The 16,344-nt window shown below is 33.8% G+C and overlaps 1 protein-coding gene across 23 annotated transcripts in view; it reads right to left on the reverse strand.

The window, feature by feature from the left end:
- Positions 1-16,344, reverse strand: part of ADGRL2 (adhesion G protein-coupled receptor L2) — a 609,197-nt gene that overhangs the window by 2,451 nt on the left and 590,402 nt on the right. For 8 of the 23 annotated variants that reach the window (XM_078072845.1, XM_078072847.1, XM_036076672.2 and 5 more), the window contains 6 exons: positions 10,127-10,218; positions 9,259-9,303; positions 8,121-8,289; positions 5,400-5,528; positions 4,798-4,894; positions 2,947-3,075 (listed from right to left, as the gene is read on the reverse strand). In XM_078072845.1, the coding sequence (XP_077928971.1) occupies positions 2,947-3,075; positions 4,798-4,894; positions 5,400-5,528; positions 8,121-8,289; positions 9,259-9,303; positions 10,127-10,218 (661 nt within the window). Of the gene's footprint in view, positions 1-284; positions 338-2,047; positions 2,100-2,633; positions 2,716-2,946; positions 3,076-4,797; positions 4,895-5,399; positions 5,529-8,120; positions 8,290-9,258; positions 9,304-10,126; positions 10,219-16,344 lie in introns of all 23 variants that reach the window. The other 15 variants (XM_078072848.1, XM_078072840.1, XM_078072849.1 and 12 more) reach the window with 9 other exon arrangements.

Below are 16,344 nucleotides of genomic sequence, written 5' to 3' on the forward strand. Positions count from 1 at the left end.
TTAACAGAATTTGTCCTAAACAACACTAAATTAAAAAGGAATAAGTCACATACAAAAACCGAAGGCAAATGTACAACATAAACCCACATAACTGGCAAGCAACTTTTTAAACAACATTCTAACATTTCCTCTTTCTGGAGATGAAGTAAAAAAAAGAATGAAAAAAAAATGGACAGAGACAAAGAATTCATGTGAAACAAAGACAGCCATCTCTCATACTGACTGGACCAAGGGCCCACAAGCACCATCCAACAACACGATAGACAGCAGGTGGAATGACTCACTTTGGACAACTCACATCATGTCTGTCTGCTCAGGCTATCTGGCCTAAGAGTAGCTGATATATAAAAGAAAGTAAAATGATTTATTGTAACATGATGAAGAATTTCTAAGCTTCTCAGCAACTTAGTCAGAGCAAGGGTTCAACAAATTAGATTACCAGCAATAGCAGCCTTTTGCTTTTTCATTTAATATTTATTATTTTGATTTTTTTTTTTCTTTTGGTACTAATACTCTCTCTAATCGCAATGGCCCCAGGCTCCTAATGGTCAAAGTTTGCCTGCAGCCCTGCAGTTGCATCAGCCACAGTGACAGCACCGAATGAACCAGCAAAGTCTACTGTACGAGACTGGCCCACAGACACCATGGGCATGAAGGTTAGACGCGGAAATGTTAGAGATTTCTTAAGTATGGGTCACAGAAACCAAACCAATAAGAGATATTAACTATGGAATGGGAAAAGGGTGTCAGCCTTGGCTAATATATTTTTTATCTCTAAAGGAATGAAAGATTGATAAGTCTGCTGAAGATATGAAAAGAGGTTTAGAAGGGAAAAAAAAAAGATGGTAACATGCTCTCTTGGAATCAGAGTTGTATTTTCTACAGACACATAAACATGTAAACTAAGACATCACAGTGCTTCTCAGGCAAATGGAAATAAAAAGTTTTCAAGAAAATTAAATGGTCTGCACCATGGAAAGTTAGGTTATTCATTCTCAAAATCCTAGAGAAAAAAAAAAAAATCACTTGTTTACAGATAGGTCTGGAAAAAAAAAAAAAAGAATGAAATGATGTTACTGAATGAGACTGGCCACTGTGCGGCTGCTGCATTGTATGCAAGGCTTGGAGGAGTCGAGGAAAAATTTCATTCTTGGAAAAAATAGGAAATTTCCCTTTTTAGTGCTGACTCCACTCTTAAAGCTGCAGATTATCCTAGAAAACGCGGTTTCGTGACCAATAAGTACGTGGGCATCGTTCAATAACTCCTCATTAGCAGAAAATGAGAACGTGCGTGTGGGGGGGGGAGTGTCATCTGTTGGTGCCTCGTGTTCTTTTAAAAACTCTGATCCAACTTCTACGTTGGAAAAACTGACAATTTCATTTTTATCAGGCTCCACGTATAACAAAATGAAGTTACAATAGTATTTGTAAGGCTTCCTTTAGCTTGACTGACATAATGGTCTAGCTTGCTAAATTCATGCATGTGCCACCATCTTTATTTAGAAAACATCTGGTGTTTTAAGTTACAGGTGACACATAGATCACTTGCTAAGTATTTGTTTCCCCTCTCAAGGTTCGATCTTGCCATTTTTCTTTCTTTTTATCATTGCTTAATGAATATAAAAGTATATACTGGATAACGCAAAAGGTGTTTTCTATGATATACTGCAGATTTAAGCACATCTTTGACTGGTTTTGAAGAGGCAACTTTTTCTGCCCAAGTTCAGGCAATTCACTTGAAGACTTTCCCCAGCCTGTAGCAAGATTACTGTGGGAATGCAGAAATGGTAAGTCAATTATTACGCATTCTGGTTGACAGCACCTCAGGCTTTAAAGAGCAAATTATTTCAGCATTGCACATACTTAAGTACGGACAGCATTTGCTACAGACCTCTATTACTGAAAAAGGGCAGTACAGACAGATGTACTGTTTGAATTTGGTAACAGTTTAGTTGGAAATTGTGAACCACTTGCCCGCTGAGTCTACTTCATGACTGCTAGTTATGTTTTAATTGTGCCGGTTAAAAATCATGCTGAAAAAATTTACATTTGATAGGCAAAGTTAAGTTTGACTCCCATACTTGTCTCTCTGTAGGTTGCTAGAGGAAAGCATAAGGAAAGTAAGAAAAACAAGAGAATGAAAAGAGAAACTGCAGTTACGTTAAAAAAGAATTTTAAGGAAAAAAAAAAACGGAAACAAAGTCCTTTGTTTAATTTAGCGGCAAATATCAACCACAAATAAATATCATAGGCTAGCAGTAATTATGTGATAACTTTCACCGAAATCTTGAAAACTGTGTTAATATTAAATGCTTTTTTTTTTTAATAAGCTATTAGAAAACATAGTAATACAGGATGGGTTAGTGACAATCTCTCCCCCTCCCCCAATAAAAAACTAAAGGCATAAACTGACTAATATTAACTTCATTCTCAAAGTTTTTTTTTTTAAGAAAAAAAAAAAAAACACTACCATAAAGCTGCACTATACTATAGTTTGGTTACATTGATAATGCTGGATGTAGTTTTCTATACCTAGGCATCCAAATTATCTTTATCAGCTAATTCATTTCAGAAGCAAATTCTGTCTGCAAGCTTTAGAGTAAACTAAACAGTATATTACATAGATAGGATACCTCTAAATGATATAAATCTTGAAGATGGGCTCTCGGACCATGTGATGTCAGTCCTGTAATAATATATTAAGATTTATGCCACCTGTGTTAAAAACATGGATAATTATTGGTAAATACTATCATGACTGAATTTTTACTATAATATAGTGCAGTTTTAGAAGCCTGGCATGGACAATACCATAATTCTTTAAATTGAGAAATTAAAGATGTAATAATAAATATATGGCAACTTGAGTATTCTAGAAAAAGGGCAAAGATCAGAGTTCTGTTTAGCAGCAAAGAAAGGTAGTTTTATTCGTAAGTATAAGCACACCTGGTGAGTTAAATACAGGAGCTGAAGGGGCATTACATACAACTGTTTCAGCGAGCAATGTGTTATAGGGGTTGTTAGTGCCGTGGGGTCGAAGAAGAGGGTTTGTTAGTAGGTAATTGCCAGTCATTCCTAAAGCAAAGAAACAGAAAAAAATACATCAGTTCTCTTATTTTTGTGTTACAGTTGCAGTAAAGTACTTTTTGTATTCATCAAGGGTAGCGGACAAGTTGGCAACGGATAATGTGCTGAAATTTTCTGACTGTATTTGAACTACTAATTTGAAGGAGAAAGGGGAGAGGGAAGGTAAATTTCAGTAATTCACAGGTGCCTTCTAAGTCCCCCAAGTAAACAACTGCTGAGGATGACATTTACTAATTTATACAAAATCACTTTTAAACAAAAATGGCAATTAAATGCACAGAGATCAACATTATGTTTCAAGATGTTACTGCTTAATATTAAAAACCTAACCACTGAGGCCCAGAAGAGGGAATCTCAAACTTTCAGAATTTACAGGTGTGGGATTATCCCTCATGAAAACATCTGTGTTAATACCAACTTTGACACAAGCAGGAGGAAAAACAACTTCCACAAACAAGTAAAAAGTATGACACACTGCACAAAGCTTCTCTTAGTAAATGCAAGAGCACGCATGCTGAGGGGGGGGAGAAAGAGACTGTGTGTATAATCAATTATTAGACCATTCACAAACTCCATACAGTAAGAATTTTCATTCTGTCATCTTATTTGCCAGGTTTCAAAAATGAATCACTGAATAATTCATTTCCTTTTTGATAGTCATCTTAACCGAATTAGGTAAAACATCAGAGCAATGGAATAAACACACATTTCACTCATTCTAATTGACAAATTACAAACCTTTCAATACTTATCAAACATATGTTTTGCATCGCTAATGTAATTTGACTAAAAATATTTTAAAATTCAAGTTGGTTTTGATGCCATACATACTCCTTTCTTCATTTTAAACCAGAATCTCATCAGAACAATGTCAACAGTGGAAAATGTCTTTAATATTTGTGATAAAATATAACATGTTCTATTATATTACAAATCAGTGTATCAAAACAAATTACCTGGATAAATTACCTTTTTAAGGATATGTATACATAAGATAACATGATTTTTTCGTACCAAATTCAAATTAACTAAGCTTGCACTCAGGATTTTGTGTGTCTATGTGCACTTGTGTCCTTATCCTGCTAAATTATTTTATTTGCCAGCTTATTTTAAGTAAGCATTATATTGTTCATATGAGTTTAAAGTTGTAAACACATTAAAAATAGTAATTCAAATAGAAAAAACTGCTTTGTAGATTCTCATGTCTTTAATTATTTGCTTATGAAGATTTACTATAAATGTTTTTGACACTTATTTTTTACTTTTGGGAGGAAGCATAAGATAAAATAATTTTACAAATAAGAATTTTCGCCACAAAACTGGCACTGTTTAATGTGAACAGGAGTTATTCTAACTATATTAAATGTTTTAAAAAGAAAATGTTCACAAATGTCTCAGAAAAGAAAAATCTGTATTCACTAAAGGAAAACATTTTAATCTGTGGCAAAGTATGTTCTCAGTAATTACTTTTTCCTGCCTTGTTCTGTTACTGTGGAGTTTAAAATTCTACTTTTTGCATTACATTACTGAATAAGACGAATTTATATGTACTTTTATAAAGGATAAAAGTTGACTCAGCAGGATTAAGAGCTTGTGATATAAACCCATTCGAGAGGGGGAAAAATAAATCAGTATTTTCTCTAGAATTATTGTAAATTGGCAGAAGGTACAAAATTTATATTGTAGGCTCCAATTTCCCTAGTAACTGACCTTGATTAAGTGTTGAGGTGCTATTGATGTCGCCTGAGATAAAAGAAGATTCAGACTGTTTCCTCACAGTGTCATTCCACATCCTTCTTATACGGCTCTATTAACATAAAATAGCAAACATAGGTTATGTTAGTTTCCCCAAGCTCACCTTCCGAAAGCCACATAAAGGCCTACACTAAACAACCTGTGTAGGATTACCTGGTGGCCTTTAAAAAGGAATGTGTGTCGATTCTGGTCTAAAACTAAGGAAGTCTAGAACTAAAGAATATTTCATCTTCCACTCTTAAAAAGGCTTTTAAAAAGTGGAGGTGACTGATTATTCAACAAATGTTCAGTGAGTGCCCACCATGAGAACTTAGGGTATTCAAATGATGATCATATACTTCTTAAAGAAGGAGAGCTCTCAAAAATGATGTTCACACCTGAAGAAACACCTTGAATAAATACTTAAGAAGAAATTAAGACCAAAATACTAAAAAAGTAAGTATTTGCTACCTAGATCATTATAATGAGGAGACAATTAGTGCATCTGAACACAACACGTCTCAGTAGGCTTTTTTATAAAGAAGGTTAATTAAAGATGCTGTCAAGTTCTTTGTCACCTGTGTACCAGAGGAATACCGAGCACTAGTTCTGGTGGTTGATGCCTTCACTGAACTGTGGGGGCTCTCGGTCGGGAGGCCGCCGCAGCAATACGAGTGTCTGAAGCACTTGCCATATTCTTTTCGTACCTGCATTGAATAACCACGAGACCGAGAGATTAACAAAAACATACCTGCTTCTCTCGCTCTCTCTCTATAATTAAATGAGCAGTGGAAATAACTGAGAAGAATAAGTTCCACTAACACTCTTCTGTGGAGCAAATACATCGAATTTCTAAAATCAAGCTCGACGGAAACTGCTGAAATAGTAATCAGAAAAATCTCTCTGCCTACCAGGCTGGCTGGTAAAAATCTTCAAAATGTGATGTAATATGTAGAAATGCTTTATGCCCTATTATTATACAAATGTTATTAATACACACATAATAATGTTTTAAAGCCTCATTCTATCTATATACTTAGCAACCCCAATTTTATATTTCATGCTAAGAAAATAAGGACAAAAAATTAGTACTTTCCTTGCTTAATGACATTAACCACTCATAATTCAGTCATTTGAGTTTTATACGCTTCGTGTCCTTTTAGGTAGGTCAATACATAAACTTCTTTTACTGGATTGCATAGTTTTGTGGGTAACCTCTTTATAATGACAAGACTACTTTGGCACACGAATAAAGAAAAAAAGGACTTTGATACATATGCTATTAATTAGGATGGAATGTTTTCTTCATTTTCTGATGTGTCTAGCTTTCACATTTAGTGTAGAGCGTCTAAGATGCCTATTCACTTCATTAGCACACAAGGGAACTATTTATGCAATTTCCATTCACATTAATGAGTTACCCATGTAATTTCCCTTTTCCCCTGAAGCTTGGATATATGAATAGACAGGAAAGCTGTTAGGCCTAAAGAAAGTTTAAAGGAAACTTTAAAAAGTGAAGTCCAAACAACTGCTAAAGAATAGGGCCCCACCTAGAAAGGTGGTGCAGAATTGGGAGGCATGGGGAGGAGGGCTGGATTCTGTGCAGTTCTATTGGCCTATGAACAAGTTCTGCTCTGGCTTAGAGCCAGACTGAAATTAGAACAGACAAGAAGGAGAAGTTGCATAAGAAATTACTTTCTAGTAGGTTGCCAAAAACACTCAAAAAGACCCCCCCACACATACACACACAGTTCTGTGCTCAGTATCTGCCTGCACAGACCGTGACTTTGACACTTACTCCTTGAAAAATTACAGCATTAAAGGTACTAGATGACCTTTTAAATCCAAGTGCACTTGCATTTTCATCCTCTTAGCCTTATTTAACTACACCTATTAGAACAAGTAACAATGGGCTTGAACTTTCAAAGCATTTTCTTTGCTTAAATATGCTCACTCAAGCAGTAAGAAGCGTGATTTTAACTAAATCATTTTATATCATATTCTTAGCCATTCATCCTGGCAGCACCCAACAGGACATATCCAAGACTAAGCAGAATGTGTTCAAAAGGAAGTCCAGCACACTGTTTCAAAAATGTAATTGTTAATTAAAAAGCACAGCACAATCTCTTTGTTCAATTAATACACATACCTCTACGAGGAAATAATTTCTGCTTTATGTCAAACACATTTGGAAGAAATTATGCTATGTGATCCTATGCATGTATACAAAATGCTCATTTGTGTAAGAAATAGTAAAAACTAAAGTAATTACAAGGTTATACCTGTATAATGTTTAGAAAATTAAAGTTTAGTGTTATTAAATAACACCTGATACCTCACAAAATTTTTTTTGTACATTTAATGGCTATTAACTGCTCTGAAATGCTGTATGACCAAGACAATGGCAATCAAAATGGTATTCTATCCAAATACTACCCTCCAATGTTGGTTTTGCCTAATGCCTATATTGCTGTGAATGTACATTATCTGTCTGTATGGCACATTCCACTGTCATTATCTCAAAATTATAGCTTACTCAACAACTGATGGAAGTAACAACACTATCATCTTGTCAAGACTGAAAACATAATAGTTTTCACTTTCAAAATTCTATTTCTCTGTTCAATTTAGTGACCAACTAGTAATAACAAAATAAAAATACTCTGTTAGATATGCAGACAGAGAAAGGATGTGATACCTAGTTAAAAGGTGGCTAAGCTCCTCTTAGGTTTACATCTTCTTGCAAGTTTTTCATCTTTAATTTTTGAATCATTTTTGCTGACTCCAGTTAACATAAAATCAGGACAAAATAATAAGATGTGAGATATTAAATTACTGGGTTTTAGATCTTCCACAACTGCTCAAAAGGTAACATTAATATTAATTTTTTGTATGTCTGGTGCTTTTAAAATCAAGGTCATTTATCCTTATGTTCAATTTCGTTTTGGACCACTGCATTCCCTTTATCGAGCAAAAAAATGAGATTATTTAACCTTTTCTTTATCTTGTATACCTTTTGCACAAAGCACGTTTGTAGACCCCGCTAGCAAAGAAGAAATCTCAACGTGAGTGTCTAGTTTCTAATATTCCCAAAGTGAGATCCAAAAAGATGACTGGTACTGACTTATTTTATATGTGAAGCCCGAATTTTCAGACATGCATTATTACAATTAGTGTATGATTAAAAACGATTCTATTTAGTACTATGTCAGCTGTAAAACTGTAAAATCTTCTCTATTTCATCTCTGATTTTCAAACCAAAGAACAAGGAACTAGAGCCTCTAGGTGTCTTCACTTACTTTCTTTTGGAGAGCACAGTGAAAGATGAAAATGAACACTCCCTGGAAAGCATTAAAGATGGTGAAGAGATATGCCATCACAATAGTCTCCTCATTTATAAAAAGCAACCCAAATGACCAGGTTAGGCCAAGAAGACATAGAAGAGCAAAAGCGCCAAGCACCCAAGACCTGAAAAAATAAAGTGAATTTTATTAACAAGTTCAATGAGAGAACAACGTATCTCACACTTAAATATTAACATTATCAGTAGTAGCAGTTGACTTTCTCTATGTTCACATTCAAATTCAACCAGCATTTTGGCTTTAACCTTTCACTGATTAAAGAAAGAACAATAGCATTTAGTACTGCAGCCTCCAGTGAAAACAGCAACAGCAGGTATGACCTTTTCTTACTCCAGCATTAACAAGGTATCAAAACTATATTAAAATACAAGGTGTAAAACATCCCCCATGACTTTATTGTCTTTTATGTGCATTTTAGTAAAAGAAATTAAGGAGTCCTTAATTAGTTTACTCCTATCTTTTTATTCCTGTGGTGTACTCATGACACTGAATAATGCGACACATACAGAAAGGTTAAATGGCAGATAATCGCTTAACACCTAAACTGCAGATTCTAATAAACTAATCTTAGGTGAACCTAAGGTATTTTAACTAAAGCATGAAGAAGCCTCGCTGAAATGGGACAAAAATATGAGAACTTCAAAATAAAATAATTTTGGAGAGATTTCATCATGAATAGCTTAAGGAGAAAAGAACTGTAGAAAATAGGACGGAATGGAAAGGATTTAAAGTCAGTGCATTCCATGTCTAACTAATGATCTTACTTGATAAATGGCTTATTATCTTCATAGCTAGAAAGCATTATAAGCAGAAAAGAGAAACAAAATTATTAGACAGAATTAAAATAGAAAGTAGTAAGAAAGCATTTATATATTTTATAAATTAGTCAAAATTAAGAAAGTCAAAATGCAGAGGCAAGCAATTAAAAAATAAAGGCATATTACAGTTTAAAAATACTATAGCAACTTAGATATTCCAAAATAATTATAAAAATTAAGGGCAATTCATGATATTGACGGATTTATAAAAAATATAAATCATGCCATAAATTTGTTAATGTAGGGTTCTACCTTACCCAGGTAAGTCCGTATTATAGTAGCCATCACAAACACGGTAATTACTGGTGTAGATGAGAAGACAGAAAGAGGAAAAGGAAGAAAAGAGAGAGATGCTAAAGATTAGCTCTCTCTCTTACCATGCAACATGCAATGAAGCTGGCACTAACCTATCTAAAACAGCTAAGTTTTAAAAAAAAAAAAATACCCTTATTATAGATCTGCCATTTTTTACATTAAAAATATTCTTCACAATCCCATTGTAACCAACTTGAATAATACCTCCTCAAATTTTAAATTAACTCATATCTAAAAGATAACTCTGAAAATGCTTCCATGAATGCCTTAATGAATCAACAACTATAAATTTTTTAATTAGATAGCATTTTCCATTGATAGGATATTATAGTTTTTATTCAATATTGAAATAAACATTTCTTTAATTATCATGAAAACAACAGATAATCTCCAAGTTAACAATAGTAATAGAGCAAATTATCTCAGGAAAACAGGATTAGAAATAGAAAACTGCTCAGAATCCTTAAATCAAAAAAGTCATTTAACAAAACAAACTTAATATAATCATATCAGCCATGCAAACAGCAACATCATTTTGAACCACATTTTAAACTCAAATGAAATTGCTACAGTGATACGGAATTTCCACAAAGCCACTAAAACAATTTCTTGGCTCTAGATCAAGACAGAAACTATTATCTGATTTTTGACCAATGTCTGTGACATGATTAACACTGAGACTCAACCTTGATCAGTAAAACTTCATTCTGAATAATTTCTAGAGTTGATAGAAGGCATTCATGTATTCTCTGTGGAGAGTATCTTTCACTTAGTTTGTCAAGCACTAAAATTAAAATACTAAATACTTACTTAATGTTTTCCAACCTGCTAGAATCTGGTTTCAAAGTGTTTGAGTGCTTCACCATTTTGCATAAGGTGATCACCAGGAAGATAATATTGAGCTGTTATAACAAATAAAGAATTAGACCACTATAACCACAGAGTAAAAAATGAGTAAGTTTTGCAAATATACTTAACAAGTTAATGCACCTAAATACCAATGACATGAGTATATAGTAGACACTCACTGACTGAATTTTACATAGGCAATGATCAAGTTGAGTCTAAATAAAAATACTCCAGCTATGTATGATCGATTTTTTTAATAGATCATTTGACATGAAATTGCAACCTCATTAAATCAGCATCATGTGGTGATGATTAAATAAATTAGAAAACCTAAATTAGTTTCTTTAGCTAGAGGTACTCCAGGGCCTAAAAGCCATCTAATGGAAACACTAAAGTGAAATCTTTAGAAGGGGCATTTACATCACGTAGCTTATAAGAATTGCTGGATTTGGGACCCTAAGATTTAGCTGAGAGTCTAGCTTTTGATTTTGACTGATTAGAAGAAGATAATAACATTTGCACGATCTATTTGTAAGGTAATTGTGAGGATCAAATGAAATAAAATAAATGACAAATAATGAAAAAATATATGAAAAATATTTATTAGTTCTAGAAAGACAAACTTTTAAAATATGTATATATTTGTTATATACCATTTGTTAAATGGTTAAAAGCCATCATCAGGGGCGCCTGGGTGGCTCAGTCCGCTGAGCGTCTGCCTTCAGCTCAGGTCATGATCCCAGGGTCCTGGGATAGAGCCCCGCATCAGACTCCTTGCTCAGTGGAGAGCCTGCTTCTCCCTCTCCCTCTGCCTGCCTGCCGCTCCCCCTGCTTGTGCTATCTCTCTCTGTGTCAAATAAATAAATAAAATCTTTAAAAAAAATAAAAGCCATCATCAGTCCTTTTGTCCTTATGCCTCTCTATTGTATGGGTGTGGGTAAATTCTGAAGAAAGGTTGCTCTGAGTCCCTCTAAACACTGAGCTGTGCAAAGAATCGAGGTGCAAACAAAAGCAAAAAAAGGGAAGATGGAACCTGACATGGAGGGCAGGCTTGGGGGGCCAACATGAGTGAACTCAGAAGAAAAGACATGTTTTGACTGAAGAGAGATAATATTTGCAATTTAGCATCTGCTTCTACAGAAACCTGGCAGAATGCTGGACAGAGGAAAGGCAGTTCCATTTTTATGCTCTAAAAACAGAACTAAGCTTGATCACTCCTGGATTTCTTTGACATTTTATTTACTTCAGATTATTACTTTTAAAAAGACACAACAAAGTTATATTTTGTGAGCTTTACTTGGCTTAGAGAGTGCAAGCCCAAATGCTGTATTCAGAAAAGGGCAAATAGGGATAAAAGCAATTCCTTGATGGTAAGCACTCAGCATAATTTTGTTATAATAAGATGATCATTTTTACTGAGTCACAATACCATCTGATAAAATGATAATGCTATTTTACTCATTCATCACTACTTCTGATTTTATAATTAGGAAAAATTATATAGGGCAATAAATAAAATTTCCAAGTCCTTCCTAATGATGAGTTTAGGAACAGAGTGAAGGCTTTAATCTAAGCTGTTTATCACTCATTTTGTCTACTGTGCCTTATTATTTCTCTTAGATGTAGAATTTCCTCTTAAGGGATAAAATGAGGTTAATGGGTATAATTTGCAAGTGTTGGCAGATAGCATTCTATCGTTTCATGTTAATTACTTAACATTAACAAAAGAAGGACAAAAGAAGCTCGCTGTTTAAAAAACCTACTTAAAAATTAACTTATTAAAATACTTGTCCAGAGAAAATGCAAATAGATTTTCTAGCGTTATATTCTAATGATTATTCCAGTTGGTCACGATATAAATAAATGTTTACATTTTCAGAGACATTACAGTATAATGCCATTTATTCAACAAATATTTATTGACCTTACTGCTCCACACAAGAATGTGCCTATTGTATTGCGGGTAAGATACAATTTCTACCTTTGAGAAGTTAGGGAGATCCTTCTGATGGTACGGTAAATATCTGATTTAGTTTCTAAAGAATGATGGTACAGTATATCTCTAATTTTTTTAAAGGCAAACTCAATAGTGTTTTTACTTTTTATTTTATGCAACAGTAGGTCTTAACTAGTAAAATTAGAGAATGGTTACAAATAAGAACTCCAAATATCCTAAAAACAAACAAACAAAACAAAACCCAAATAAACACACAAACTGATACAACTCTTAGGAAAGAAAAGCTGCTTTGTAGATTCAGAGTTAAAATCCTTTAAATCTCTAGACCCTTCTTTTTGAATGTCCTAATATAACCATTTATTTCTTTCATTCCATAATTCTGGACCTAGGGTTGTTTCCTCCCCCTTCCTTTACTTACAATATTTCCTAAAGCATATAGGGCGGCCACAATTTGGTGTTCATCACTTTCTAAGCATATTAATTATCCCTTCAGGAATAAAATAATAGTAGTAGTAGTACACTCCAGGAAGGAAAAAAGTTATCCACTATAATGTATAAATTACAAGAAAATAAAGAATGTGAATGTGAAAAAATGTGGATGTATAAAGTATCATATTATGAAAAGAAAATGAGCAGAAAGAAAATGAGCAGAAAGGAGAACATACCAACATACTTTTTCAATGAAGAGGACCAGGTTAAAATCTGTTATTTCAGAACTAACACATTTTCTAACAAAACTGAAATGAAAATGAAATCTACCCATTGAAGAATAGAATTACATCTTAAATATGATACAAAGCCATTTCTTTTTTTTAGTCTGAGGATTAACCAAGTTGAATGTGACACAGAAAACTTATCTTACTTAATCCTTAAAAAACAGACTGGTAGATACATCTCCCTTTCCTCTCTCCTCACTCTACTGAGGTTTTTTAACATTATAAATGCATCTAGTGCTTCTTTCTAGTTACAAATATAGTATATTCACAATACAAACAAGTTCAGAAAATTACGAGAAAAACAGCAACAACCTATAATCCTATGTCCAGAGGTAACGGGGAGCACTTGGAGAGTCAATTTACATTCTAAGATGTTAAGTACCCTGCCAAAGATTACTTAGCTACTATAATGTCAGTGCTGAGATTCAATATACTGTGTGCTGGGTCCATAGCCCAGCATCTTCACAAATAAAATTAACCAGTTTATTCTGGGCGAGAAAATTAAGAGTCTCTAGCAAAGCAAAGACATACTAGTTTTTTATTTAAAAAACAAAAGATTCTACTTCTATAAAGAGTAATCCATTTTAGAAATCACTCAGAGATGATGAATGAGTTGAAGATAAATAATAAATTAATTAATATATAAAATACAGCCTCAAGGAAATCCTGAACATAAGAGATGTGCTCTTCAAATGACTTCTACCTGATCGACTTGCTAGAATAACTAATTCTCTATTTCTTTGGAAAACACTACCATCCCATAATCAGCAAATGGCTAAAATGTCCACACATTCCTACTCCCACTAGACAAACAGTATGTTTAACAGTTAGTGTCTTTTCTCAAACCTGTGTGTGTTCCACTCATATAACTAAACATCACACAAACTCAAATTGAGTCCAAAAAAGGGCTGTCATTTCTAACATACGTAGAATTGAATGTTTCAAAAAGATGTTTTAAAAGTGAATCTCTTTAAAAATAATTAAAACTACTAGAAAAATAATCATAAAACCACAGAAAGATTCTTGCACTCAGATTGTTTCACAAATGTCTGTGATTTCTCCAATTTCAAAAAACTAAATGGAAGAATTATAACCAGTGCACTAATACTTACGTTGCCAAGAAATTTATAGTTAAATCCAACACTAATTTAGACTTTGAAATATGACTTGAAAATATACAAATAATGAAGCAATGGTATCTTCAACAGGACAAAATACCATCATCTCAAGACAAGGTAGTTATGAAAAAAGGCACACAAGACATACTGTGAACCATAATATAAAATGGCAAAAAAAGAAAATGCTAAACATAAGGTACTTTTCTTTTCCCCAAATCCACATTAAAAATTTCACTGATAATGTGTTTATTAGCCTTATTAAAGAAGTGAAAAAGATACTTATATCATTTAGGTATTAAACATTTTTATATATTATCACCAATATGTAAGACAGTGAAATGCTTATATATAACAGAACAGAAATGAAATATATAACAGAACAAATCCTGAAGTGTAAAAAAAATTTTAATATGAAGTTTTAGAGTTCTTTCTTTCTCTCTACTGCTAAAAAAATGTAAATATATTTATTTTCATAGAAAAAATATTGTAATGGTTGTGATCTTTTTCAGGAAGTGATACACTCTTCATAAAAGAGTCATGATTTTGTAGAGTAAAATATTTTTTCCCCTCTCTTCTCCTTTGTTGTTCTCTTAAAATGTAACTAAGGGAATCAGAACAAGAAACTGAAGGGCAAATAGAAATATCTCTGATTAAATCTATCATCCAAAATAGTCACTTACAGGCAAAAAAAAAAGTTAGTTTCAAATGAAGTACTGACTGCAAATCTGAGTTCTCCCTTCTTCGCATTTTCCCCATGACATAAATGGCTCTTTCCAGCCATAAACTTTGGGCTTCTTTTTTTTCCCTTTCTAACCACAGGAAGTGATTTCTTTCTCCTCCCTTTTACTTCTTCCCAATTTATTTTCCTGCCTTTGGTATGCATTTTAAAAATAAAAGAAATCCCAACTGTCAAAGAAATTTCTCCTATTTCTTCCAGGAAAGCAGGCAAAAAGCCAGGGAGAGAAGAATGTTTCTACCGTTCAAGTGCTGCTTTTCTCCCCTCAAATTCCAATGCAGCCATTTTTTGTCCACTTGTTTTGTTTTGTTTTTTTCTTCCCAACATAAATACTACTAAGCTTAAACATAGTACATATTTTGAGATAGGTTGAAAGGTGCTATGCATCAGTGAGAAAGAAAAAAGACGGAGTTACAACTGTGTATCCAAAGATTTGTCTAAACCTGGAAAGTGCATGTCATTACTCGGTCATTCACAGAGAAGTCACTAGTCTTAGGACTGTGCTAAATATTGAATGCCAACCCACCAGCCTAAATGCCCACACTGATGATTAATTTTAGAGATGAGGCAACTCATCCAGGGATTAATCAGATTTTATCTCTGCTCTGTGTGTGTGTGTGTGTGTGTGTGTGTGTGTGTGTGTGTGTATACATAGGTAAATAGGTAGACGGGCATCTCTTAATAGAATTCTATGTGAAAGACAGCAAATTCAGAAGAAACAGATTTTCCTATTCAGCTATATAGAGTTAATTGTCAAATGGGGCATTCCTTCTCTTCTAAGGACAAATAATACTCTTTTATACCTATCTCAAAATAATAATTTCATGAGTTCTTGTATAAATAATCTGCCAGTATAATTTGCTGATAGAATTTGCTACTTGATGATATGGCAGAGCTAACTGTCACCCACACTGGTGACACGAAAATACAAAGAAGTTAAAAGAAAGCAGAGGGTACCAGCTATTACAGGAGCACACAGTTTGCTTTAGAGTCATCAACCTGCTCAATTGAATCACATCCGTCTGAGCTTAGCAGCTTAAAATTCACTCCACAGCTTGCAGTGCTGACATGGATATGATAAGACAGAAGAACAGAAACACCACTCTGAAGTAACCTAACTGAACTGCACATGTTCTGACCCTTTTTGTCCTCCCTGGAGCTTTTGCTACCTGGCAAATGCAACTCTAAAACTGCACTTGTATCTCCAGATCTTTGCTGTTAGCCGAGCAGAAGCCTATTTCTCCCTGGGACTAGCAGCCAGAGAGGTGTTCTCTGAAGAAGACTTCTAAATGAGTGTGTGAGCTGAACTCTTACTGAACTGAATTAATTATTAACGATGCAGATGGAGCTGTCCAAATGATAAGAACAGCTCCTGACGTGTCATGATCCAAGCTTTCATTAAACCATTTCAGGCATACTAATGGTTTCCCACTGCTCATTACTTACAAGCACTTTTCTCATAGATATAATAACTCTAGTGCCTGTAGGCAAGACAGTCTATAAAAATACCGAAGCAGGAAGTTTTATCTTCCATAGCATGTTATTTTTCTTCATAGAACATTATTAAAAACGTACACTTACTTAATACTATTAAGTCAAACGGCTTCCATTCAGAAAAGTTGGAAATGCAAAACTACACTTTCCAGGAATGG

Source organism: Halichoerus grypus, chromosome 5 (genome assembly GCF_964656455.1).
Source record: "Halichoerus grypus chromosome 5, mHalGry1.hap1.1, whole genome shotgun sequence".
NCBI lineage: Eukaryota > Metazoa > Chordata > Mammalia > Carnivora > Phocidae > Halichoerus > Halichoerus grypus.